The 27866-nt window shown below is 39.6% G+C and overlaps 1 protein-coding gene across 3 annotated transcripts in view; it reads left to right on the top strand.

The window, feature by feature from the left end:
* Rtn1 (reticulon 1) overlaps positions 1–27561 on the top strand; it is a 214965-nt gene extending 187404 nt beyond the window's left edge. For 2 of the 3 annotated variants that reach the window (XM_027929616.2, XM_027929617.2), the window contains 6 exons: positions 15859–16066; positions 18697–18835; positions 20250–20319; positions 20808–20854; positions 20940–20998; positions 27492–27561. In XM_027929616.2, coding sequence (XP_027785417.2) covers positions 15859–16066; positions 18697–18835; positions 20250–20319; positions 20808–20854; positions 20940–20998; positions 27492–27534 — 566 coding nt within the window. In that variant the 3' untranslated portion in view covers positions 27535–27561. Of the gene's footprint in view, positions 1–1998; positions 2060–15858; positions 16067–18696; positions 18836–20249; positions 20320–20807; positions 20855–20939; positions 20999–27491 lie in introns of those variants that run through there. The other variant, XM_027929619.2, reaches the window with a different exon arrangement.
* Positions 27562–27866: the final 305 nt, after the last annotated feature.

Below are 27866 nucleotides of genomic sequence, written 5' to 3' on the forward strand. Positions count from 1 at the left end.
GGTGATATCAATGAACTGGCAGTGCCTCCTAGTGGCTAAGGGTCCAAAGATTCATAACTGAAAAGTAGCCTTGGCAATAACAGCTCACCTGACAAACTCCTGTGCTTCCTTCTCCTTCCTTTTGAGTCTTGTCCTGCATAATGCAGTAAGAATTCGCTGCTGATCAGTTAGTTCATCATTATCTACCAGTCTTTTTGAGAAATTGGCCAACTAAATTCCCCAAAATGACAATGACAACAACGACAAAAAAACAATTGGACTGGGGCCAGGAAACACAAATTTTGAAAGTCACTAATGTCTCTAGAGGTGGCTATTTTGAAAAGTGCTTTGTAATAATGTGGTCACTGTTTTTCTACCTCATCAGTTCTGTCAGTGCTCCAACACACACCCCACACCACATAGGAGACATCAGCTGCCCAATAGTCCTATAATCTTCCTGCAGTCATACTTATGAAGCTTCCTCAAAAATAATTTCAGATATGTTACAAAGATATGCAGAGGGGTCCAGCTGGTTTCTCCGGAAGCTTTTTGAATAAAATATGCATGATTCCCAAGATCATATTTTAAAGTCTGTATGCTTCATAAAAATGAAAGATAAGTCATGTCTACAAGTATAATTTGAGATTACCGTCCCTAGGCCTTTGCTGGCATAGAATATGTAAATGTAGATTTGGGTCTGAAAAAGAACCCTTCTGCGAACTAGGGAGGAATCATGAAGGTTCCACATCTCCACCAGGCAGAGAGATCCTGTGCCACAACAAAACACAGGAAGTTTGTTTTAGTGCCAAGGAACTCTTTGAAATTTCCCGTGGTCCCCAAGGCCATCTCGCTGTGTCTTATCTACTGAAAAGACCCTCTTCCAGAAAATGCCCACATGCCAGGCCTTTTCTGTTTGCTGAATCTACCCTTCCCCCATGAAAACACCCCCCCCCCATCCAGTCTCCCAAGGTCTTGGTGTGTATTCTGATATTTTAGGCTAAGATTTGAATACAGGTCATTAATCCTTCCTTTGACATTTGCATTTTAATTAGGGATTCCTGAAATCTTTAACTACTCTTGGTAACCAACCTTATCTCCCAAATGCGCACCACCCACCTCCATCATCCCTAGTGAGTGTCCAATCCCAAAGATGACACTGTTTACACAAAATGTCCTTTGCTTCCCTGAGTTTTTCTGAATGTCCCTGGGACACCCCTGGATTGTCACTGCAGTGACCAAGGACTCTGACCTTGAGCCTAAAGTTAAAACATTCTGATATTTATTTATCCAATGCCTAAACACATCAAGAGTAGAGGAGCAACGCGAGAAATACACAGCCCTGAGCAACTGGGCTTTCACTCCAATGACTGCAGCTTGACAACAAAGGTTTTGTGCAATATTCCAAAAGAGGGAGAGATTTTGGTACTTCTTTGGAAGAGTCCAGGCAATTAAAATTTATCATGGCCCCACTATTAGAATTAGGGAGAGGTGAGTGAACGGTAGGATGATTAGGGGGCATTCTATTGCAAGCCTGGCATTTGTACTACAAATGTACTTGCCGACTGGTGTCTTAGAAATTTCCAGAACATGCCCTACACCAGTCAGAAGAGCCCAGGTTCTCCTAACAACCACCCTCATCCTTGGCCCTTTTTCAGTCCCCTTCTCTCAATTCTCCTACATCCAGCCAGCCTACGTGTCCTTGCGTTCATAAGCGGCTTAACACTCTCCGGGGGCAGCTCCCCCTTCAAAGACCGCCCAGCCTACCCGTTGGCGTCGAGCGGCGGCCGCATCCCCGCGCGCGCAGGCGGCTCCGGGGCCGCGCCTGGCTGATTCGCTACCGCTCAGACTGCGGCGCCGCGCCGCGCCCGCCCGCCCCTAGCCGCGCGCGCCTGGTGCAGCCTCAGTCTGTCTGCAGCCGCGCGGCCGCCGCGAGCCCAGCTGCTGCAGCCGGGGCACCACGCCTGAGTGCAAGCTCAGTGCCCCCGAGGAGAGGAACTGCGAGCCCCCAAAGCCCGCACGATGCAGGCCACTGCCGATTCCACCAAGATGGACTGTGTGTGGAGCAACTGGAAAAGTCAGGGTATTCTCTTTATTTCAGTAGTGCATGCCTGCGGCGCACGCGAATCCCGGGATCCGGACTCGTCCATTGTGCATCATTTCACCTGTGGGACTTATGCATGCTTTACACTCAAGAGCTTTCTGTTGGGGGGAGTAAACCTGTTATTTCAAAAATCAAAATGAATGGTGTTTGTTTTTTTTTTTTCTTTTTCTTCTTCTTCCTTTTTTTTTTTTTTTTTAACCTTTACCTTTTGTTGTCTTGTGGCAATGCTGATATTTTAAATAATGCATCATTTGCCTCCTTAGGGAGCTCCTTTGGCGTTATCATTCAGTACTTGTTTAATCTTTTCTGACCCCAGGAGTTAAAGTGCTTCTTATTGTTTCGTGCATCCCAGTGCATTTATTTCTGCCTAAAGGTTGCAATCTCCTAGCAGAACCATTAACTGAGGGCTTTAGTACATCCTTTTAAGAGGGACACACCCATTTCAGGGTCTTATTTGTGGTCACACAAAGGAGACCGGAAATGTAGACTAGTTCTCCAAATCCTGAAAATATGATGGCGTAGCCACATATTAGAAAGGCTCACTTTGAAATATTTCGGTGTTTTTGTCTGTCATCCGAGTAACCCTTAACTACCATTTATTAATAATTGGATTCTATAGAATAAATGGAGGGAAATAACAAAACAGTGGCGGCTGCCCTCTGGTATAACAGATTTATTTTGAAACAGTCCATATTAGCACTGGGTGTGGCCACCCTCCAGCCTCGCTTGGATTGCTTTTCAGCCATTTTTATTCAGCCTCATACTTCACACATCCATCTCTCCTTTGTTACATTAAAATTCTGCCCCTCACTTAGCTCAATGAAAGATGATAAGGAGAAAGATAATTTGCAAGAATGAATTGTGTGTCGCAAACTTGGGTGTCTATAAGGTGAAGTGTTTTTTGATGTTTAACAAATATGGTTCTGAATAAGGCGTTTGGATGTAACCTGCAGGGTTTTGCAGCAGCCCTCAGGGGACCAAGAATACTCTGGAGCAGCAGCTGATTTTTTTTTTTTAAACTTCGCATCTTCCCCTAGTAATTTTATATCACTGAAAGAATAGGTTTCCTTTTCATCTTTAATACCTTTGGGGAGTTTTTCTTTAGTATATTTTTTAAGAAAAAGTAAAGATATTTCAGAATTGAAAGCATGCTTGCTCAGCCTCTTGTTTGTTGGATTGGGCGGCATCGACATAAAATATAGTAGTTTACTTCACATTGTGTGTGTCTGTTGGAAATAAAATTGTCAAAAGTAAATAGATGGACCATAAATTTAAAAGCCAATAAATAAGAAATGTACAGCAATCAAGGGTCATATATTTGGAAAATGATGACAACTACATAGAATAGCATATGTTTAATAGAGAAGGCAGCCGTGAAAATTCCTTGTAACATTTCCTCCCTACATGTTTAGACCCATCAGTTTATTTCATATACACACTTGACAATCTGGGCTCCATAGAATATCAAGTTTCGTTGGACATAAAGACTGGTTATTAGACTATGAGTTTCTTCTATTCTTAACAAAAGTAGATACCAAAAGATGGCAGCTTTCTGTTTTATGTGTACAAGATATAGGACATTATTTCATCACAGTCCTATGTGTTTTGTGTTGACTTTCTCTGGGGGTTGGGGGAATATTAAAAAAAAAAAAAACATGGACATTTATAATCAGAAATTCACATCAAATGCCATAATTCATACATTGAAGGCATTCATGTTCATTTCCGATGTGTAGCTGTTTATGAAGATTAATTCAAGATCCTTTAGGATCTTTTACACTCAGTGACCTTTGGTCATCTTTAGTATCATTGATTTCCTTGTGTCAGATAGAACAAAGCCATTATCTAGATATAATAACTGACTGGGTGGGTGGGTTTATTGGCACAAAAAAGAAATAGTAAGAAATTAATTATGACTTTTTTTATCCCCAATGTGAAAACTTTTATCTAAACTAAACCTACAAGATGTTTTTCTTTAACAATTTCAATGTATCTTCTTCACTTTAATTTCCTCCTCATCAAAAACAGTTGTTCTTAACGCCTGCTACACATTAGAATCACCTAGGGAGCTTTAAAAGCCAAAGGATGCCTGGGTCCCACCCTAGAGATCCTCATTTATTTGAGCCAAGCATTGGCAGTATTTTTTAAACAGTCCTCAAGTGAGTTTAATATGCAACGAGGGTTGCAGCCACTGGTGGGTAATAATCCATGGGACAGCAGAGGTCCAGGGTACCAATGATGGCAAGGGTGTGATCTAGGAAAAGCTGAGAATACAGTTAAAAAAAAAATCGGTGTAACATCATTGAAAATGTCCTCAGGAAGTATTAGGAAGTGAGCTTTTTTTTTTTTTTTTTTGGAGAGGAAATACATAATATGAACTTTAGATATCTGATTTCAGGGGAAAATTGCAGCAGATTGAATATTCCATGAAGATTCCACTGAAATTAATTACAATGTATCATAAAAACTAAAATACAGGTGCAAAGGGTCTCTCTATGTATCTGTTTATATAATCTTGATAAAATCTTTTCATCTATGGACAAAACTGTTTAAATGCTAAAAGTCTACATTATATTGTTACAGATTCCACTTCTAGCTTAAGATTTATTGACCAAAAAGGGGTTAATAAATCAAAGCATATTCTACTCCGTGAAAACAAAATGAGCTAAAACAATAATCTAATGCAATAGATAGATAGATAGATAATATCTTACAGGGCCCAACAATACTAATATTTATAGGGTACATTTGCCACTTGCTTTACTTAAATTGTTGTGCTTAATCCTCTCAGATCCTGACATGTAGGTTTCATTATCCTCATTCACAGGTGATGACAGGCCTCTCTCAGGGACACAGCTAGTGATGCCAGAGGCCTTCACTTCTCACTGTTCTGCCATCTGCCCCTGAAATAGATGGCTTTTCCCCTAATGCCTTTCTAGAGATATGAAGTTTCTGTGCAATGGCAATTGTGCGGGCTTAACAACTCCTTGTTTTCATTGTTGCCAAATGAAAAACTCAGTTTTCATTTTATCAAACATGTCACTTGATGTTTCCAGTTTACTCTTGGACATCATGAGGGTTGGAGGAGTTGAGTGACTTGCCCAGTATTTTGTGATAAGTAGCAAATGAAGTAGTAAAAGCTGACTCCTTTGGCTTCCAATCCAGCATGCGCCCCATACCAACACAGGCCACCTGTGTTACTAATGCTGCGTTACAGATAATGAACTCCTCTCTACCTCCTCTGAGACATTTTCACGTAGGTTCTTTTTTGTTTAAATAAAACAAACCTTAGCAGCATGGGGCAGGGATCTTGCCCAGTTTCCACCATGGTTGTTTTGGTCCTCACTTCATCATCCTGAATTCAGTTGCTGTCCTAAGCTCCTGTGGCATGCCTTCTCTTCTCTTGGCTTCCATGACATCACTCTTCTGTATAGAGGAGGAAATGGAGGGTTTTAAGGCTGAGAGGATCAGTGATTCACCCCAGGACATAACTGGGTCCTAAACAGGGCCCTCTGATCCTAAAGCCTACATTTTTTTTTTCTACACAAATGATACTATGCCAGGGAGCAAAATTTCATCAGAACTATCCATCCATGTGGTTCCATCTGTACTCTAAAGATAATTTTCCTCCCAGATTTCCCTATGCTAACAGATTCACCTAGTAGGATGCTTAGGAATGGAGGCTGATACCTGTTGTGCTTGGGGCTAAGGGTGGGCCTCACCTCCTAGTGGACTGTGTGTGGCAGTTTGTCACAGCCACTCTAGCATGTGGGTTACTGAGGAGGATGAAATTCTTTCTGGAGAAGATAATCAAATCTTGTAGAAATTCAATGCTGGCTTACAATGCCTTGTGGGAACACTTGAGGGCAATCTGTTCTGAAAGGTACTCATTTGAAACATTAAAGAGCCAAGCAGTGGCAGAATCCACAATGGACCTGTCTGTTGGAGGTACAGTCTTCAGGATATCTAACTTTTATTTCTGAAAATAATTAAGTATATCTCACAACCAAATTTCCCATCTTTCTCAACCTGATCTCTAAATTGTGTGCATATTTGACCCCATATATTATTTACAAATTTCACTTTTCCAGTTTTATGGAAGTATACTCAGCCATTTGAAGAAACATGGCTGCTTTGTAATTAAGTTCACAATATGAAAGCTAAGAATTTGACATGAGTCTTGAAAAATCATCTTCTGCCTGGGCAACAGCTATAAAAATGACTTTAAAGGCTTGATAATTATATTCTAAATTTATAACATATATTTCAAATAAGAAAATTGTTAGTTTTAAAACTTAGAAGTATATAGTTCTAATTTCCCAAAATATGTTTGAGCTGTATCTTTTAAGTTGAATCTGAGACAGGTTGTATTGTTGTTTCATGAAATAGAACTCTTCCTTATTTCCTATATTGCCAAAGGGGAGGAGGAAATTCTAACATTACTTACAAGTTCTTTGCCAAAACTAGTATTAATTTTGAACAAATGAAAAGTGCAAATGTGACAGATTCTACTCTTTATCCCAATTGTGACTTTATCACAATTAAATCCATTTCAGAGTGGACAGGTTTCAAATGTGGTCATATTTTATCTCCTTCCTTCAAGAGACTGTTCACCAAATTGCAGATGAGCAAACCTTAACTCTAGTAATAACCAACATCAGGAAGAGCATTTTAATAATTGGGACAGAGGTATGATGAGAGATCATTGCTTTTCTTATATCTATAGTTTAAAAAATTTTTACCATTACAATCTTGATCAAAAAATTAAATATATTCTTTTTTGAAAAAAATTGCTGTCTTCCTTCATGGTTCTTTTCTCTTCCACTACTATGATAGATTTTCAGAAAGTGGACACAGACTTAAAATACTTTGGTAATTAGAACTGCTGACCAAAAGACCAAATGAACAGTTTTATATTTTGATCTGGTCAGAAAGCTTGAAGAAAGGAAAAATAAATCAAGACACTCTTTCTTTATGTCTCATCCACCTTGTTTACAAAGCCTCTTCTTCCCTCTGTATGGTTATTTCTTCCTTAGATCTCAGGGCAAACTGTAAATGAACCTCCTAGCTTTGCTAGAGCTTTTGCAGACCACGCTGGTCAACTGTCTGAAATATGTGGCCCTGCCCATTTCACCTCTTGATCAGACCCTCCAGCATGGCAACCCTGGGGCCTAGGTATCATTATGTTAATATCACAGCAGGGAGATACTGGGAATGATACCATCCTAACCATGAGAACTAGCAAACAGAAATCCTATTCGCTTTCACACAGGTAAGGCCTATGTGAATAAGGTCTTGCCTTTGGTCTAACCTGAGGAATAGCCATTGGAAAACAGTGCACTGGCTTTTGTCTGTCATGAGACAAAAGTACTAGAGATTGCTGTTGGCTGAGCCTTTGACAATCAAATTCTTCATTTCCTTTTAGTTCCACCAAAGCTCCATTTAGGGTAGTGAATTGAATGCTATGCTCTTTTATTGTGGATAGGAAATACAGCCTTTGTGTGTCTTCTCTTTCAAAACATCCACAGAGTTATTGAAACATCTAGAAATAGTGTTGGCATTTTTCTCTCCACAGTCATATTGGCTGTATTTAAGAGGTGTGAGGGAAGGGCTGGGAAAATGGAATCCATGTAGCTGTCTTCCTAGCAAAAGTCCTTGCCAGCAGCTTCCCCTCTGGTTTAGTGCTCCTAAATTAGCCTTTAAATTTTCAATTTTTGTGTAAGAATCTTGATAAATGAAATTCATACATTACTTGAGTAGAAAATGTCAACTTTGAAGGTCTCTGTGTACGTTTCAAGTACTTTATTACATTTACTTCCATTATATTTCTCTTTTCATGTAAAATAAGGGAAGATTAAAGTAGGGAAAGTTACTTCTGTTTCTTCTTGTTCACATATTTTGTTTGCTTCATGAAAGTCACTCAGAAACTGGCTTCCAACACTGGGTTGGAGAGAGATGAGGTTTGTGAGTCTCCTCATTCTGTTCATAGGGTAGTCAGATATCATAGTCAGATAATTTAAAGTTTGCTAAAAAGTAAATAAAAGTCAATAGCACATGATGTGTCAATAATTCTTTTGTTGGAATGCTGATATTTCTACAAGCAGGAATTTCTTACAGTTCTCACTTTGCCTTTTTAAAAGTAGCCTTTTTAAAATGACAAGTTAACTTGTCATTTTCTTGATCTTTTCTGGACCAAGATGTAATATAAATATACAATCTAATGCCATAATGCGGACTATTGTGCACAATTTATTGCCATTTCATATTATCTACTTATAGCACATTTTGTCTTGTAAATAATTTATGAATAGCTGCAACACTGTCTTTTCAGTTCTTGCATTTTTAATAAATTTATGAATACTGCAGCCACTATTGGGTCATGTAATTGAATGTGTCTAAAATAGTTTCCCAAACCAAAACTTCAGACTGCACTAAAGGACTTCCTAGAAATTTGACATAGGAGTTAATTTCTATTTAGCTATTAATTCTAATCTTGGATTGCTTCTCTTATTTTTTCTTTTTTGTTGTTAACTAGATTCTGGAAAATGAGGGGAGAACTGGTTTTGGTATTTTGGGTTTTTGGTATTGGGATTCTTCAAATCTGTCAGTTCAGCCTTCACTGCATTTGTTCTAAGATTGTCCCAAGTTGGCTTCCATATATGCTCTTATCTGTGTTTGGGGAGCAAAATGACATTTCTAGAGTCCATTTATCAAGTTCACAGGACTCAATGATGCATCATTTCAAAGCCAAAGTGTTGCCTCTCGGTTTTTGGCAAAGTAGCTTTGATTTTTTTATAATTGTCAAAGTAACATACAGTAATATACCTGTCCTAGTGAGTGGGCTTAGTGACTGTGTGCTCAGATGTTTAAATTCTCACCTGGATTTTCTGTGTTAGGAGGACATTTTTTAAAAGAAAAGAAAACCTATTTATATTTCATTGTACTCAAAGACCACTTGAGAATAATTTGTTGCAGTTACAGAATTGCTTGCATTTTTCTTTCTTGAGTTCTAAGTAAACTTTATTGAAATACCTACTCTCCTACATCAGGTAGTGTCTTAGTCCATTTTCTGTTGCTAATATCACAACAAAATGGGTAAGATTTAAAGAAAAGAGGTTTATTTGGGCACATGGTTCTAGAGGTCCAAGGTTGAGGGCCTGCATCTGGTGATGACCTTTTTGCTGACAAAGTCCCCAGGCAGTGCAGGGTATCCCATGGCAAGAGACAGGAGCACACACATTTGTGTCTGTGTATCCTGGTCTCTCCCTCTCTTCTTCTAAAGGCACCAGTTTTCAATCATGGGAGCTTCAGTCTAATGACCTTATATAATTCTAATCCCCTCCCAAAAGCCCCCATTCTAAAAATACCATGGTCAGATTAAGTTTCCACCTTTGTAATTCTTCACAATAAACATTAAAATTCAAAGTGAATTTCAGCTGGGACAGACTGTATTCAAGCCATAGCAGGTACAATAAAGCTTCCTACACAAATTTACATCATTCTAAGCAAAAATAAAATGTGAAAAACCGGCATTTACACAGCAGATTCAGTGCATAGAACCTCTCTGATCACAACTTAGTCGCCTCCTACTCTTCTCACTCCAACATCAGAGCTTCGAGCCATTTGCCTGCCACCTGATCACACATAGCTATTGCCACTGTGCTAGCCTGAGTCCAGGGTTGTTTGTATCAATTCTGTCCTCTTGGATTTTTAGTCTTCTCCAACCCTGTGCCTTAGGTCAACTAACCTGAGTCAGCCCCACCACTCACTGATCAGAGCTCCCAGCATCTAACCTGTAGACCTTATCCACTAGAAATCCTTTATTTTAACTACACTCTCTCTGCTTTTGGGTAGTCTTTCTATTTCTTTCTTTTATATCCTTACTATATCTCTTTGTAGCAGCATCATCCAATGGAAATATAATGTGAGACACATAGATAACTTTAAACTTTCTAGTAGCCACATAAAAAATTAAATAAGTAAAGTTAACTTTGCTGATATATTTTGTTTAGTCCAACATGTTCAAAAGTGTTATCCTTTCAATATGTAATTAGTATGAAACCCAGTATGTAGTCTATATTTTCAGAACACCTCCTTTGGGACCAGCCAGAGTCAAGTGCTTTACCCAATTGTACTGTTCAACACAGATCTTACCCTTGTGAAGCCATACTACCTAACCTCCTCAGTCTCAGGAAAGCCTTATGACTCATTTTCCAGGGAGAATTTGAGTTAATTTACCTGAAGCCACTTTAGGTAAAGTTTACTTCCTGTCCTTCTTAACACAATGTAGCCACACCCATCCCTTCCCTGAATGTCTCTCCCATCCCTTCTTTCTTCTCCCTTCTTTGAAAAGAGTTGTGACTAATTAATTCCATCCTTTCCTGCCCTCTGAGACTTTGCTTTAATCAAATATCTTCTCTTTCCAGAATCCTCACCCCTCCCTTTGCACCAACATTCCCAGATTTTGCTCAAACTGAAGGATTACCTGTTGCTGCTACTCACCAGATCTTCTTTATTATTGTGAATTAACTCCCACCACTTTCGCAACCCCTTACAGTGGGCTCCCACGCCCACTCCTCCTAACACTGCTCTCTGCTGGCTCTAAATTCAGTGTTCCTTGCTAACCCTTTAGAAAATTTCTTCTTCCTGGCTGCTCTAACCTACTTACTGTGGTTGCCCTTTCTAACACTAAGGACTTTCTATGGTTTCATCCTAAATTGCATCTGTAGCCTCCCATTGGAGATTTCCTCCACACTTGTGGCTGCAATCATTTCTACCCCAAATACATCCAAATGGAAACATTCTACCCCATTTACCAAATCTCAGTCCTACATTTCCAGTTGCCTAGTGTACAAATTCATCTGAATTTTAATAGATTTGTGACATTAAGGACCATCTTAACTCTGGGATACTGTGATAAAGCCAAAAAAAAAAAACATCATTTAAGTTCCAGGCTTTTAAAAAATTAGTTAGCATGGTGTGTAATTATCAGCCTTAATGCATCCGTAATTGCTATCTCATCTCTGCCCCAGGTTGTGTAAAAATGCCTGGCTTCCACGTCATCATGTCAGAATCTGGTTTAAAAACAAGTGTCATCTTTCCTCCAAATCAGTTCACTCTCAAATTCCCTAATTTTTCCGGTGATGCTAATCTCTCAGTCACCAGGCTTTGAAATGCTGCTTTCACCCTTAATGAGATCTGATTCCTTTTTTCCCCAGCTAATTAGTCACCATTCTTGTCAACTAATCCTTTATAATATTTCCTTTTATCCACCCCATCTCCTTTACCAATTATTCCTCATGTTTATAAACCATCCCATGCCCTCTTCCCTCATCAATTTCAGCACACTCCATCCAAATTCAACTTTTGCCACCATTGACAAGACAAAACATATTGGCCTCAAGTCAAGCTTTCTTTGAATAAGTGTTCGATGATTCCAGTTTTTACCTTAAGTTCCCTTAAAAAGGAGCATCATTTTATGATTGCTTGATTCTTATGCTTCCTAGATCATGGATGATCAATAACTATGGGTAATGACTAGTTTTCACTTAAAAGAATTTCCCTTTAAATAGCTAGTTCCGAAGGCAGTTTTAAATATAATCAAGTTGTCCAAAATCAATTTTGCATAACTTTTGGGGACATTTAACATACAGTAGGAGAGAAGCATAAAATTTAGGAGTTGGTTGGGCTTCTTGTATTACCTAGTCAGTATACAAGTTTTTTAACTTTTAACTTCCTGGCTTGATAGATTACCAGTCTAATGAAGTTCATCATGGAGTTTAAATGAGGCCATATATGCAAATGCTTTGAACATTTCAGAGTTTGTGTAAATAGATAATCTTGTCACAGAGTACCCAGAATCCACTGCCCATTGCCTTAAGGTAATTCTTCTGTTAAGCTCCTAAGTAAAAGACTCTTTGAACTTCACAAATTGTTTGGAAGCCTCGCTGGGAGATAGATGATGACTCTTCACCAAACTAATGTGATTTGGCTAACCTCTCTGCCCACAGAGTCTTCCAGGAGAGCCCAAACTGGGTGCCCACCTTCTCAGCTCTTTGAACAGGTGACTAGAGTTGTAGAAGGCTTTTCTAGAAGTTATGCCATTGTTGGCAGGTGTTAGGCAATCCATTCAGTGGGAATTAGCTTGAAAACAGCTAATTCTGTCTCCTCTTTGTCTGAAAACTATTTGTATGGTTTCCTATCCCCCTACATGTATCACAGGTGGGTAAGCCACCTCCCCCAGCACTAAGAGTACCCCCTTCAGCAAAAATCATGCTGCCTTCTCATGCATTGACTTCCAGATATGCTTGCCATCTGAGTCTGTGGGCATTGTAAAACAGATTACAATTTATTTCTTATTTATTTGCATGTATTGTTTTGCTTTTTGGAATTCATTTATTTTTATGTCCTTAACACTGGCACAAAACCAGGCACTTAGTTCTTGATCAGTGAATACTGGTTCAGTAAGTAAGTGTATAGGAAGACACAGTTCAGTGATACCTCTAAACAGTGGTGTTTCATTCTCTTATTTATTCCCATTTGCCTCTCCTCTTGCACCAAACAGAGTAAATACTAGAGACTCCAGGTTCCCAAAGTCCTTTAGCGTTGCTGGTCTAAACCTAGGCCGAGGCCCATTTTCACCTCTGCCTCTGGACCTACTCAACCCCAGGCTTCTGTGGAAATCCCTCTTCTTCCCTTCTATCCTTTCTCCTCAGGGGTCCAGAGGTTTACTGTTGAGAGCCACAGCCAAGGGGCCCCAGCAAACTTTCAGACTGCCAGCTGATGATTGGCTAACAGCGGCCCCAGCAACTTCTAGCTGATTGGCTCCTCTGCGGTGATGCTCATTGGGCTGTTTCCCCACCCTTTCACACTACAGAGCTGCTCATTGGGGGACTTTTTTTTGGCTCCGCCCACGCGACCCAGCCAATCGGCCTCAAGAGCAGGAGGAGTGGGGTAGGTGGAGAGACTTGTGGGAAGCCGGTGGTGGCAGTTGGGCTCTGAAGGTTTTTCCTGAGGAGCTGTTTTGTTTGGCGTGTGGTTCTAAAAATAAAGTTCGTTTTTTTTGACAAGTGGCTCCTGAATTTTGCCCAGCCAGACTGCGGCAGTTTACTGCAGGTATATCTTCCAAAAGATCCTCTCATCTGCCTGAAAATTATTATTATTATTTGGTACTGGGGATTGAATCCAGGGGCACTCAACCACTAAGCCACATCCCCTGCCCTATTTTCTATTTTATTTAAAAACAGGGTCTCCCTGAGTTGCTTAGCACCTCACCATTGCTGAGGCTGGCTTTGAACTCGTGATCCTCCTGCCTCAGCCTCCAGAGCGCTGGGATTACAGGCGTGTGCTACCGCACCCAGCCAAAACGATTATATTTTGATGTTTTGTCCTCATAAACTCTTTTAAAAGGAGAATTATTTTGGTGAACTCATTTGAACTGTATTGTTGACAAGCAAATCTTTAATATTGTCTTATTCCTGCATCTTTTGCATTAAATAAAGATCATGATGATGACAGCCACTTTGAAGATAGAAAAGGGGTTATTCAAAGGAATGAATTTCTAGTAGTCAGTGTGACTGGTAATTGGGGCAGGCAGAAGAGAGAAGCTTTAGAGAAGCAATACTCTCCTTGGTCTCTGGAAACCTATATGTAAGACTGGTCTTCCTCAAAAGAGAAAAAAATTATAAATATATATATATATATATTTATATTTATATATTTACATATATATTTATATTAATATATTTACATATATTATATATATTTATGTGTATATATATATTTTTTTCCCACTCCAAAACATGCTTGCAAGCCTGTCCTCTCCTCTATGTTATACATTGCAGAAGTGCTATAGGAGAAAAGAAACCATGTTTTTGCCCAACAATGGCTGCCTACTAGAATCTTTGAGTTAATGTCTTTGGTGGAACACAGTTGGTGGTGGATAGGGAATAAATTCTCTTCCCAGCTTCATACTGCCAGAGATGTCCTCAGCCTATTATAAACAGCCTCTCATTTCTGCACCCAACCAGCCAGAGGCAAGACTGCTGTGAGCAAGGGGTTTCTATGTGAAGGGTATGTCTTTAGCCTTGGACTGTCACTAAGCCTTGTGACAACAATACAGATTGAACAACCCTAAATGAAAAATACAAAATCCAAAACTTTTTGAGTGTCAATGCAACCACACAAGTGAAAAATTCCACACCATGACACTATTTCATGCACAGAATATTAAAAATAGCATCTAATGTTATCCTTCAAGACTATGGGTATAAGGGGTACATAAAACATAAATGAATTTCATGTTTAGACTTGGATCACATCCCCAAGATATCTCATCATGTATATTCAACTGTTTCCAAATCCAAAAATTATCCAAAATACTTCTGGTCCCAGGCATTTTGGACAAAGAATATTCAACCTGTATGGCTCTTTCAGCTAACTGCACACTCATGAATAATGGGACAGGTATGTGCCACTGTGCTCCCTGCTTTCTTCAACATGGTTATCTCTCTGTTTTCCTTTGAGCAAATGACTGGAATCTAAATCCAAACCAGGTATTTCCAGGTACAGTGCATGGGAAGCTGACAGTCTAAGCCACTACAGCTTACATCTGACTGTCATATGGGAAAATTGTGTCTTATTTTCTCATCTGGAGAATTGATATGACATTCTATAAAGACCATTTGCTACTTGCCTAATAGGATAATGAACTTGCAGAGATTCTTCAGTAAGGCTTGCATGCTTTTTTCATATCCTGGTAACTCAAATATTCAAAATATTTCCATTTGTATTACAAATTTGAAGCATGGATTTATTTATTTATTTTTGGTACTGGAATTGAACCCAGGGGTTCTTTACTACTAAGTCACATCCCCAGACCTTGTTTTTTCCTTTTTTATTTGGAGACAGGATCCTGCCAAGTTGCTTAAGAACTCACTAATTGCTGAGGCTGGCTTTGAACTTGCAATCTTCCTGCCTCAGCCCACCGAGTTGCTGAGATTAGAGGCATGTGCCGCCACACCTGGTTAGCTCTATCCTTTTGAACTTAGTTTTTTGTTTATACATTGAAAGATAATGATAACTGAATGATAGATATGATATAGATTTTAAAGCTTGCATTCCTGGCTTTTCAAATCATAGAATGTAAGCAAACAAATCATGTGCAAAAGCTCAATCCAAATATCAGCTCCAGGGTTTGTCAAGACAGCCACTAGCCCTGCAGTTTTGCCTGTGTTTAGAGGCCAAGGTCTTGCACACCTCTCTCTGTGTTCCAAAAATACCACTCCCTCCAAACCTCTATTTTCATAATTGCTGCCCTTTATGATCAGCATTGACCTTTTTGTATGACTGATGCATATATCTACAGGCTGTCACTGAGACATAAAATTGTCAGCAGGTCATGAAGATGTGCACATAATCAATGACGTCCACAGGATGTCAGGTACTTCACAGAATCCTCTATTTGAAAGCCAGATAATTCAAGCCTCTGAATAGATGCTGTAGCCCACAGAAATATACCCATAGAGAGATGGTGACTGGAGTCTTCTCTGTGAATTTGTGAACTATTCCCAGCAATAGAAAAGAGTATTCCAAACTGAAATAATGGAGTGTCAGTAAGTGCCCTTTGGTGCAGCCATCTGTCCACTGGCTTGCATTTAGGAATCCAAATGCCCATTGGGAACCTGCTGTACTGGCAGCTGGGTAGACAGAACCAGCAGCTTACTTCTGGCACTGCTAGAGTTCAGTGGTGTGTGTGTGTTTGTGTCCCCTCCCCACAGCTATCGACCTGCTGTACTGGCGGGACATCAAGCAGACTGGGATCGTGTTTGGGAGCTTCCTGCTGCTGCTCTTCTCCCTGACCCAGTTCAGCGTGGTGAGCGTTGTGGCCTACCTGGCCTTGGCTGCGCTCTCAGCCACCATCAGTTTCCGCATCTACAAGTCTGTCTTACAAGCTGTGCAGAAAACCGACGAGGGCCACCCTTTCAAGTGAGTGTCCCCACCTGCCCAGCAAACCCTGCCTTCCCAGGCTCCTTCTCTGCCCCCACTCCAACCCACAGGTGCACTGGGGCATGTTTCTCTGAGACCCAACAGACCTTCTAGAGTTTCACCTAATACCCTGGCTTTACTATCTAACACTGTTGGTGGATTTCTGAAACAAACTTCCTTATTCTTATTCTAATACTTGTGGCTGTTGAGTTTTTATACTTTAATTACCAATAGTAATCATAATCCATTATATGTGTATAATAATTTATCATTGAAAGAGTACTCCATCAATTACTAATTCTCCCCACTCTATAAAGAAGGCTGGGCAGACATTATAATCTCTATTTACAGGTGGAAAAACTGAAGTTCTAAGAAGCAAAATGACACTCTCAAGGTCACATGTCCAGTAAATATCACAGAACCAGAGCTAGGGTGTTTGGTTTTTATTTCCATGCTGTCTCCGGAAATTTAAGACCAAAGGGCCAACCATCTGAGGGGTCCAAGGCTCACGAACATCTTATCATATGTCCTCCTCTGAATTTTTCTACTGGGGAAATATAATTGGAATGAATATCAAAAAGAAGGAAATTTTTTTAAAGGGAGGCGATCTATTAAGAAAGAGGACACATGCAAGGGGGCAGAGGGCAGTGTTAGCCCGGCCAGCAGCATCCACCAAGCTCCACCAAAGTTTGTCCTCCGACTTGTAAACCAGGACACTCAGAGCATTGGCCATCAGTACCACCCCCTTACCTGCTGGCTGGCCCCAGAATGCAAGTTCACCAAGGTTGTCCTCACCTCTGTAACCAACCAAGGGACAGTTCTGAGTCCTAAATGAGATGTGTAGCTGCTACTGCAGAATGGCTTCTGAATGGCCCTGGGTATTCACTGATGTCATCTCTGTATCTGTCCTGGCTCTCCCTCACCAAGGCTTCAGTGGCACTGGGGTCTTCACAGGGAAAACGATGCCTGTTTGCAGGTGCTGTGGACAAAGGGAAAAGGCTGCTCTCAGACATTTCTTCCCAGCCTCTCCTGACTCAGTGTCAGACAGTGTTACCACGTGGGTTACAGCGTTATTGTCCTTCTAATGCTGAGTTAGAGGGTCTTTGGGGCTATAGCCTGGCCACACAATTGGCATACACAACACCTACTTGAGTGGACCTCACTGATGACCAATCCACAACTTCATCCTTCTCTCTGTCCCAGTCTCTCCCTTCATCATCCAACATTCAGTGTGTTCAACCACGCTGTTCCCACCACATTCTTGGCCCCCAGGCTATCACATGGGGGGGTTTAGCTCTCATTTGACTTATTTCCTCTCATACCTGGTTATGCTTCCTTCAGAGGACAGATTTAAAATATTAAAATTTCCTTTGGATGAGTTATTTTGATCATTAAAAGGTTACATCTGACTCAGAATATTTTGAATCAGAACACAGTAGCTATACAGATCACTATTTTTCATTTTCCTTCTTTCTTTTTTCTAAAGGAAAGAAGAGCCATCGCATTTAAATGTAAACTCCCTGAATTAGTTCAGGCTACTATAAATTGGGTGGCTTAAACACAGAAATTTATTTCTCACAGTTGTGGAGGCTGTGAAGTCCAAAACCAGAAGCCCACATGGTTGGGTTGCAGACTGCTGTCTTCTGATTGCGTCCTCACAAGGCAGAAAGAGGGTAAAAGAGCTCTCAGGGGTCCCTTTGATGAGAGCTTCTTCCTCTTAACCTAAGCACCTACCAAAGACCCCACATCATAATTCCATCCATCACTGGAGGTGAGAATTTCAGCATATGAATTTTGAGGGGACACAGCATTCAGTCCACAACATTCCTTACATCTCAGGCCAAGTGTTGCTTTGCCCTTTTCTTCTCCAGTCCCAGAGTTAAGCAGGCCTTTAAGAACTCCAACAGTTTCCCTCTAAGAAGGCAAAGTGCCCTCTTGAAAGAGCAGAGGCAGGAAATGAGAGGGCAGCTGGACCTCTGCACAGAAGCATGGCCAAGCAGAGGAACCTTAGGTTGAGTTTTTAATATATTTTTATTTTATAAGTAAATATATTGCATTTGATATATTTTAGCAACCCATGAGTTAAATTTAACAAATTAAAAATCCCATTTCTAAAAGTACCATTCACTAGAACCAATGAGCATTTTAATATGATCCAGGTCTCTTCAGTTTCCAGTGCTCCCTAGATAAACTTGGAAATAAATTACAGAATTTAAACATGCATTCTTCAGAGTTTTAATGAGGAAAAATAATTGGCAGCTAGGATTTTCAAATAGCTCAATTATTTAAAGAAGACTATGCTTTCCATGCAGTCATGTAGAATTTAGCAAATGAGCTGTTTTGCATTGGTTTTTTCCCTCCAGTCCCAGCCAGTTTCTGTGAATTATCAGCTCAGGCTGTAATGCTATCTTCAGTGACAGAAACAGTCATAATGCTCTCCCACCCCTGTTCGTGTGTTCCCTATGCACAGGAAGCCAGAGAGTATGGTGCCCTTTAGCCACTGACATGACCCTTAGAGTTGGCGACCCACTGCCTCAGATGAGAGAAGGAACACTCACCTGGCCCCGGGATGTACCTGCCTGTGTGCCGTCCCTCTGATGGGGTTCTCTGATGCTATGGTCTGTTGACAGGGCCTACCTGGAGCTTGAGATCACCCTGTCCCAGGAACAGATTCAGAAGTACACGGACTGCCTGCAACTCTATGTGAACAGCACACTGAAAGAGCTCCGGAGGCTCTTCCTGGTCCAGGACCTGGTGGATTCCTTAAAAGTATGTTGCCTTAAGCCCTTTGCTTTATGATCTTAAGTTTTTGTTTTCCTCTAGAAGTGAAATATTAAAACTGCCACATTATGGGGAAGATTACGTAGTTCTAGAGTCAGAAAATCTCCTAATCCATGGAATCATGGACTCCATCCCTTCATTTTACAGAAAACATAACTGTCTCTGAGAGGTTAAGACACTTATCCAAGGTGGCCCACTCGTCTGGCAGAGCTAGGATGAACTCAAGATCATACAACTAATTCTGTTCTTTTTAGTATATCAGAATGTCTGTCCTTAAACCATTTTTGACTCCTCTCCCATTTTTCTAAAATTAATTTTAAAATAAAAATCTAGTTTCGGGAATGTAAAAATACACACATACTTCTTCATTGAAAAAAACTCTGGACTCTACTAATGATAGATCTCTGAGTGTCCTGAGGCAGAGCCATCTGAAGGGCAGAAGTAGGCTCTAAATAGTGTGTGTGAGGACCTGGGTCCTGGGCTTTATACTCTGGTGATAACTCATCATGATTCAGCAAGGCTGTGAGCAGAGTCAAGGTAGCCAGGACAAGGTCTCTGAGTTCTCTGTCCTCCATGTGCACTCTGTACACACCCTGGCAGGGGTCTTGCACTAGGGGTGGCCTGGTAACTGCTCAAGGAAGGGCAGAGGAAAAGTGAGAGATGTGTTCTTGATCCTTGAGGTAATTGAAAGGAATGGTGACTTTTAGGAGTTACTAAAGGCAGAAACCAGGAGATGATAATTACCTGTCCTAGAGCTTCTCAGGTAATATTCCCATTTGCTATGTAAAAATGGGGCTACAGCAGGGGTCAGCAATCCTTCTCTCCAAAGAACTAGATAGTAAATATTTGGGGCTTTGCAGGCAATGCTCTGCCACCCAGTTTTGTCATTGTGGCACAAAAGTAGGAAAAGACAATACAGCAGTGGAAGATTGTGACTGTGCACCAGTAAAACTGTACTGATGGACACTTAAAATTGAATTTAATATCATTTAACATATCATTTTTTTCTCTTTTTTTGATTTTATTTAACCATTGAGAAATATAAAAACCATTTTTAAATCATGGGTCCATACAGAAGCAGGTGTTAGACCATTTCCCTCAAATGTTATAACAGCGTTATCCAAAGGTCTCCAAAGAAGCTAATGACAACCTTCTTTTGGTGATCCCATGACGGACTTTAAAACCCCTATCGCTCTCTCATTTCCTATTGAAATCATTCTATTGACATTCATTTCCCATTACCTATAACTGTAATCCCAAAAATTTTAATCAGAAATCCTAATTAGGAGAAAAAATTGAAATGCTAATTAGAAAAATTGATGCTAATCTAAACATTAACAATATGAGGTTCCAGTCTGTCAGGGACAGCTTCGGGAGCTCTGATCATCCTTTCTTTCTTCAGTTTGCTGTCCTGATGTGGCTCCTGACTTACGTTGGCGCCCTCTTCAATGGCCTGACCCTGCTACTCATGGGTAAGGATGGACAAGAGGGCATCGTGACTTCCTTCACACCCCCTGAGAATAGGGGGCTTCCTAGGCTGTTAGCATTTAACTTGTTCTGATAAGTCCCCAGAGACAAATTCCAGATCCCTGAGTACAGAGCATTTTCCTTACTATCACAGTGCAATTAAAGAATCTATTACATATTATATATCAGCAGTGAATTTCTAAGTCTGAAGGGCTTTCCCCCCTTTCATCCATAATGGGTTATATTTGATTTCTAAAGTTCTAGTTATGGATAGAGATGCATTTTCATCTTCAGAGGGCACAGCCTACCCTCATTCAGCCCTTCACATCTGTGTGAAGGGCTCAGCATCCTTTTGCTTTCCTTATAACTGCCCTGTTATCCTAGTTATTCCAAATAATTTTGCAATATCACATGACTATGTAATATGTATCTATGAACTTATTACTATTGATAACTCTCAGAATTTTAACACTGCATTTGTTTTTCATCCCAGCTGTGGTTTCAATGTTTACTCTACCTGTAGTGTATGTCAAACACCAGGTAAGTTCTCTGTGGTGTCAGACATTCATGTTAAATTTTGACTACATGGGGTCTTTGGGTATGCTCATTATTTCTCTCTTTGTAGGCACAGATTGACCAATATCTGGGACTTGTGAGGACTCACATAAATGCTGTCGTGGCAAAGTAAGTTGTCCAGCAAGATTCATAAAGAGGAGTCACTGTCTTAAGCAGGCCTTTGAATGGATTAGATAGGTGTAATAAAATGATAGTAAAATAATAGGTGAAGGTATGATCTTTGACTTGTTCAAGTCATATGTTCATTCCCTTCTCAATTACATTATTTCAGAAAATAAGTATAAATTTCAAAACTTACAATTAAATAAAATTTCCAGGGATTTATTTTAAGTGTCATAATGAATGAGTTTTAATAATGAATGATTTAAAGGTATAACTAAGGGCTGGCCCATGTTCAAGAGCAATATGGAGAAAGGAAGGAATCCTGATTCAGAAAATTAATGGTTAAAGTGAAATAGAAACACTTAAGTTAACAAATATTTTCAATCTTTTAAACAATGAACAGCACTAATTTTTAAACTACTAAAGTTATCTTTTAAACTTTAAAATGGGTAAAGTTTTTGTCACCTAAATATTTTAATTACTTTACTTTATAAGTGTGTTTGATTAACACCATTCCTTTTTTAAACTGGAGTCTTGGTCAGACCCTACTTTATAGGCTACCTACTCTATTGGGGGATAAAGATTTCAATTTTACATATTGGAAGCTAACATGACCATTTAACTGAGTAGCTTTTCCTAATTCTTACATTAATATTTATAGGTTTGTTGCCATCTACAAAGATAGTTTTTGTGTTGTCATTACTAGTCAAGATTTTAATGGAAAGTTAAACTAATCATTAGCTACAAGTCAATGTCACCAGAGAATGAGTCTTTGTCAACATGGACTCCCTCTAGTAATTGAAACTATGTAGTTGGACCTAGGTGATGATCAGATTTAGAGGGCAGCATTTTAGGCAAAGATGTATAAAAGCAAAATAAACAAATTGAAATGTAACAACTTTAAAGTTCTTCTGCTATTAGGTTACATATCATCAACAATAGTTCCCTCCTGAAGTATATAAAAAATTATTTTTACTCTGTATCATTTACATTCATCCTCTTATACTCTTAAGAAACTCAGGTGTATGGTGAATATGGATCTGTAACAGATCTTCAGCACATTTCAAAATGTCTGAAATTATCAGCTTGAACCCCAGTGTAACCAACATCTAATGCTAATAAACAAATGAAGGACAAAAGTCATTATTTTGATTTAATAAAATCAAATAAAATAAAATCATGGACCTATAGAATTAGAATTTCTAGGGTTGGTGACCTGAAATGTATATTTCAGTGACTTCCCCAGATAACTTTTTGGCAGTTAGTGCTATGGGCACTATGGTACAGAACATCAGGATAGGAGTTTGGATACTGGAAGACAGATGTTCTAGACCTAACTTGTACAATCCTCAGTTTGGGGATCTCAGGAAAATCACATCTATTAATGAATAGGGAGTAGGTGGTGCTGGTTGATTGGTTCTAAAAGAGGAGTACCTATTTTGTTCTGGGTACTTCATATAATAAGCACAGAGGGTATAAAGATAATGAAACAAATCCATCTCAGCCTATCGGTGTAGTCAAAATTATAAAGAAACAACTGTAAGTCAATTTAAGAAATACCAGTAAAGTTGCATAAAATACTAAAGTCAGAGTACTGAGAATACAATTGATCCTTCCTAGAGTGAATAATGGAAAGTCACTAAGAGAAAGTGGCATTTGGCCTGGGCACTGAAGAATGGGTAAACACCACCCCCCACCCCCGCCCCAAGGTTGATAGGATAAAAGACTGCAAGAAGAAGAAGCCATGTAAACAAAAACAGAGGAGCCTGAAAAATGTGGGTGGGGAAGCAGTGAATCAGACAGTGTGTCCAAAGCTTAATATGTGGAAAGATCAGTTAGAAGAAATGTAGGAGGAGAGGCTGAGACCAGGTCCTGACTGCTCTGAGCAGTTTTGACCCTGACTCAATAGGAAATGGCCAGCTCTTGATGTTTCTAACGAGGAGATTGGTGTAGTCAGAACTGTATCTTGTGAAGATCAGCCACAATAATCTAGTGAGAGAACAACTGAGGAGGAGAGAGACAGGAGGAGATGTGGCAATCAGCTAGGAGCTATCATAATTCCAACCAAAGTGGTAAGGGCATAGGCTGTTAAAATGAAGGGAAAGCAGATGGCAAAGAAAATCGCACACACAAACACACAAACTCACACACACAAAATGTAGTTGTTAAATTACACTTGGAAATCAGGATTATATAAAGGAACAGAGAGAAAACATGTCATCCATGAGGAATGATAGGGCTTCTGTGGTTGACTTTCACTCTGACTTGGCTCTGAGCTTCCTGGTAGTTAGACCAAAAAAGAGAAACTAGGTAGGTAATCTGTTTTTGTCTGACATTAAAGTCTAAAAGAAAATTCTTGATGAGCTCTTATCTCTCAGATCTCTTTGACTTCTAAAATTTTGATTTAGTGCTAGAATAATTCTAACAAAAGAATTTATACCATTTTAGTTAAGAACTTGATGGTTAATCAGAGAGACTTGTTTGAGTCCATTTCTGGCATTTATGCAATATGAGTTCATCATAAATGTTGTCTCTGTGAACCTGTTTCCTTATCGGTAAGTTGGAAATGTCAGTACTTACCTCACAGGGTTGTTGGGTATTAAATAAGATAGCACCTAGAAAGTATTCTTACTTGGACATAGGAAACAAGAACTATTATATATCTTTCTCCTTCACTTCCTCCTCCTCATCATCGTATTGCTGGGTAGAGATCATTCTAAGGATCTTAAGGACAGTTCCAGACTGAGTCAGGGACTCCTCTTGCCACCCTCTGCATACTGAGCTACCCTGTCCAGGTCATTTAACCTTTCTTTGTATCAGTTTTCCAGCTGTAAGATGGGGGTGATACTTAATAACATTTCTTAGAGTTTTGTAAAAGGGCCTCAAATTAGAAAAGGCAAAATAAGTATTGTAGAGGGAATTAAAGCTATAAGTAAGAACAAAAGAAAGAAATCTGCCATAAGTGACTACAGCTGCCTATATCTAGGTGAGTTCTAGTCTGGGATGGTGAAATTGCCTGCAATTTTATGTAGAAGCCTTCTTGGTGATCGCCAATAAATCTCAGAGAATGAAAGACTTCCCTGAAATTGAACTGGAACTGTTCCAATTTTCAAATAGGAAGAAAGCATCGATTCTAGAACTTATGTTTGGGTGAGCTGAATGCCTAATTTCAAGAAAAATTCTAGAATGAATTAGTAAAACTAAAAATCAGTACTCAGAATAGACAGCTGTGTGTTCACCAAAAAGAGAGATTCTATACTGTTCTAGCCAGTGAGTATTCTCATTTTAGTGAAGTACTCAACAAATCCTCCTGTTGTCCTTGAGTAGAAAACCAGAGATGATAGCACAGTCTGTAGAGTTCTAGTAGACCCAAAAGATGTTCCTTAATCCGCCAGGTATCTGTCTGGGGCAAGGCATAGTAATGTGCTACAACATCCTGCCTTTGAGCCTATCCCTTTCAACACCATTACTTCTCGTGGCAACATGAAGAAAAATCAAATATAATTTCCAAAATGTTAGGTGGAGCAAAAGCAAATTCAAAGAGGGCAAGATTCAAGATGAATCAAAGGATTTTGAGGAATCTAGAATGCTGAATTGGAATCAAGAAAATGAAATTAATAGAGCAATTTCTATATTTAGATTTTTAAAAAGTCAACTTGGCAAAAGAATAAAGGAGGGCTGGGGTTGTGGCTCAGTGGTAGCGTGCTTGCCTAGCATGCGTGAGACACTGGTTCAATTCTCAGCACCACATACAAATAAGTGAAAATAAAAGTCCATCAACAATATAAAAAATATTTAAAAAAAGAATGAAGGAGAGTGGATAACCTATAACAGTAGTGGGTATAAAAAATACCTAAGATTTTTGAATTGATTAATTGGTCACAGCCAATTATGATTCATGGTATGCTGAGGCATCTTTTTAAAAAAATCAGTGCATGTATGACCACACAAATGGTGTGACTCTGCATCGTAAACAGCCAGAGAAATGAAAAGTTATGCTCCATTTGTGTGCAATGAGTCAAAATGCATTCTGCTGTCATGTATAACTAATTAGAAGAAATTTTAAAAATCAATGCAAGTTTAGAAGTTACAAATGGAAGTATAAAGTCTAAATCAAAAGAAGGCACAGTCAGGGCTGGGATTGTGGCTCAGCGGTAGAGTGCTCGCCTAGCATGGGCAGGACCCGGGTTCCATCCTCAGCACCACATAAAAATAAAGGCATTGTGTTATGTCCATCTATACCTAAAAAATAAATATAAAAATGCTTTAAGAAAAAAAAAGAGGGCACAGTCACTATATTCCATTTTGGTCATCTCACATGTGTGTTCAGTTTATTTCAGGGTTGGGCATTTAAAAAGATACATTAATATACTAAAGTAATGCCACTGCAGTAATTCCAGTACTGAGGGACTAGAAATCTCATAGTAATGACTAGTAAAGATCAAATTTCACTAAATGACCCTGGAAAAGAGACAACTTTAAATGAACACAATGACTGTCCTCAAATATTTGGAGGTCTGACATTGTCAAAGAAGTAGTAGGCTTTCTCTTTTCCTCTTTAGAGCAGAAATTTCAGAAGTTCTGAGATTTGAATGAAATATGTGATAAAACAGTAAAATTTGGAGTTTTTCAACAATGCAAGCCTTTGCCTCATGGAGCTGTGAACCTGGACATTTATTCAAGTATCTATGTAGAAACTAGGTGGCCACTGTCACTATGTCCTATCTTTCCTGACTTCTCCTCCTCTCATCCACCTCTCTTCTGGTCCTATAGCTTCAAATGTCAAGGGTTCATACTTGTGTTTCCAGTCAGACTTTCTCTGCTGAGCATCAGGTCTACTCCCCTGCTTATCTGATATTTTCTATTCTGTGTTCAATAGACATTTTATATTTATATGGCCAAACATCTTGCAATTCCACATCAGAACCCATTTTTCTTTCAGTCCTTTCCATCTTGGTAATTAGATTGCGTTATCATTCACCTAAATTATCATTTAGTTCTCAGGCCCAGAACTAAAGAATCTTCCTTCATTTTCCTTCTTCCCCCCCTTGCCCATGCATTCAACCCATCAACAGGTTAGGTGGGTCCTGTCAGCTTCATTTCCAAACTAGATCCCCAGGCTGGTCACCTGCCTGTTTCCACATCTGCCATAAAACTCTGGACATTGCCTTCTGGCACCTGGACTTCTATAGGTTTCCCTTCCTCCATTATTGCTTCTACTCTAATTTCCCCAGTTTTTGCACATAGCCACCATCAGGTCTACTCACCTGCTTATCTGATATTTTCTATTCTGTGTCCAATAGACATTTCACATTTATATGGCCATAACATATAAATCACATCATAAATTATATTATAAATCCTATCATATCACTCCCCTTCATAAAATTTGTCAACAGCCTCTCATCACACAGAAATCCCCTAACGTGGCCCACAAGTTCCAACACCATCTGGGTACTGCCTGCCTCTCAGATTTCCCTACTCCACGCCTCAGTTCACTGGGCTGTACCTTTCTTGATCCCTAAGCTTATCCTTCCTTTAGGGACCCGCAGTTGCTGCTGCTTCTACCAGAAACTTCCAGATCTTTGCGTGACTGTGTTGACTCCTTCCTATCATCTGGGCATCTATTTCTCAACTCTGTGGGTTGAAGATGGGCACCACCTACTTTGCCCTCTCACTTCCTTTCATACCACCTTGTTTTGTTTTATAGCGTTTGTCACTTTCTCTTGTCTACTTGTTTCTCTCTTCTCAACCCCTACAAGAATGAAAACTCCATGAGAGCAGGTACCTTCTTCTTTTTGTTGACCACTGAATTCCAGAATGTGGAAGGGTTAGAGAGGAAGGTCTCAATTAAACTCTGCATGGTAAACTCATTAAGCTTCAATTTATGAAACAAAACTCTTCTGGTGTAAACCTATCTTAAAATGACACAACCACACTGTGAGCATCACAGAATCATGGGAGCCTTGGTGACGGTCTGCTCGGTACTCCACATATTAAAGATGAATCTCTAGGGCCAGCTTCGGTGGGGATCCAGGTTTCTGAAATCCAGTTCTGAGTAGTTTGGCCACACTGAAGAGACATACAGGTTCCTTCACCTGGAACCATCTCTGTTTATCATCCTCCTGGCACAGGTAGTAACTGCACCATCCTTTCTCTTTCGGAAGTGCCCCCAATTAGGGGATCAATGGCTATTGTCATTGTTTCACAGCTCCATTTCTATAGTCCTGAAATAAGTCGACATGTTCATCCACCTAAAAATGTATACTGTAAAGAAGGTAGCTTCCTTGGGTCACTCAGTATCCAATTTTTATTTCCTTCTTATTGCTTTTTATAAAGAAGAGTGTTTATAGACACACACATACAAACCATAATATCTTCCAGCATCTTATACTAATTAATATTATGCTAATTAAAGGAACAGAATGGATACATAAAATGATTTCATGAATAACATTTACAATTTAACCCTTTAGTTTTTGTTTTGTTTTGTTTTTAGGATTCAAGCTAAAATCCCCGGCGCCAAAAGACATGCTGAGTAGACAGGTATCCCAGCAGGGACTGGACACAAACAGGGATGTCTGGAGAGGCGACAGCTCTCTTCTTACTCGTTACTGCAAATTGATTGTTCCCCCCACCCAATACCATACTCTTAGAGGCAAACTTTAAAACAGCTGTTTTTAGGCTGTTCCTTTACTCTTAGGATATTTGAGTCACTTGTGTCAAGCACTAAAGTATAGAAAAAAAGTGTATTAGATGTGGTTTTTAATTTTGTGTTGCTAAAAAAAAAAAAAAAGTGCATGATGGTGAGAGCCCACGTTCTCCTTCCTTCTTCAGTGTTCTCCTCTTCTCTGCCATGCTTCTGTAGCTTCTA

The sequence above is a fragment of the Marmota flaviventris genome, chromosome 2 (assembly GCF_047511675.1).
Source record: "Marmota flaviventris isolate mMarFla1 chromosome 2, mMarFla1.hap1, whole genome shotgun sequence".
In the NCBI taxonomy this organism is placed as follows: domain Eukaryota; kingdom Metazoa; phylum Chordata; class Mammalia; order Rodentia; family Sciuridae; genus Marmota; species Marmota flaviventris.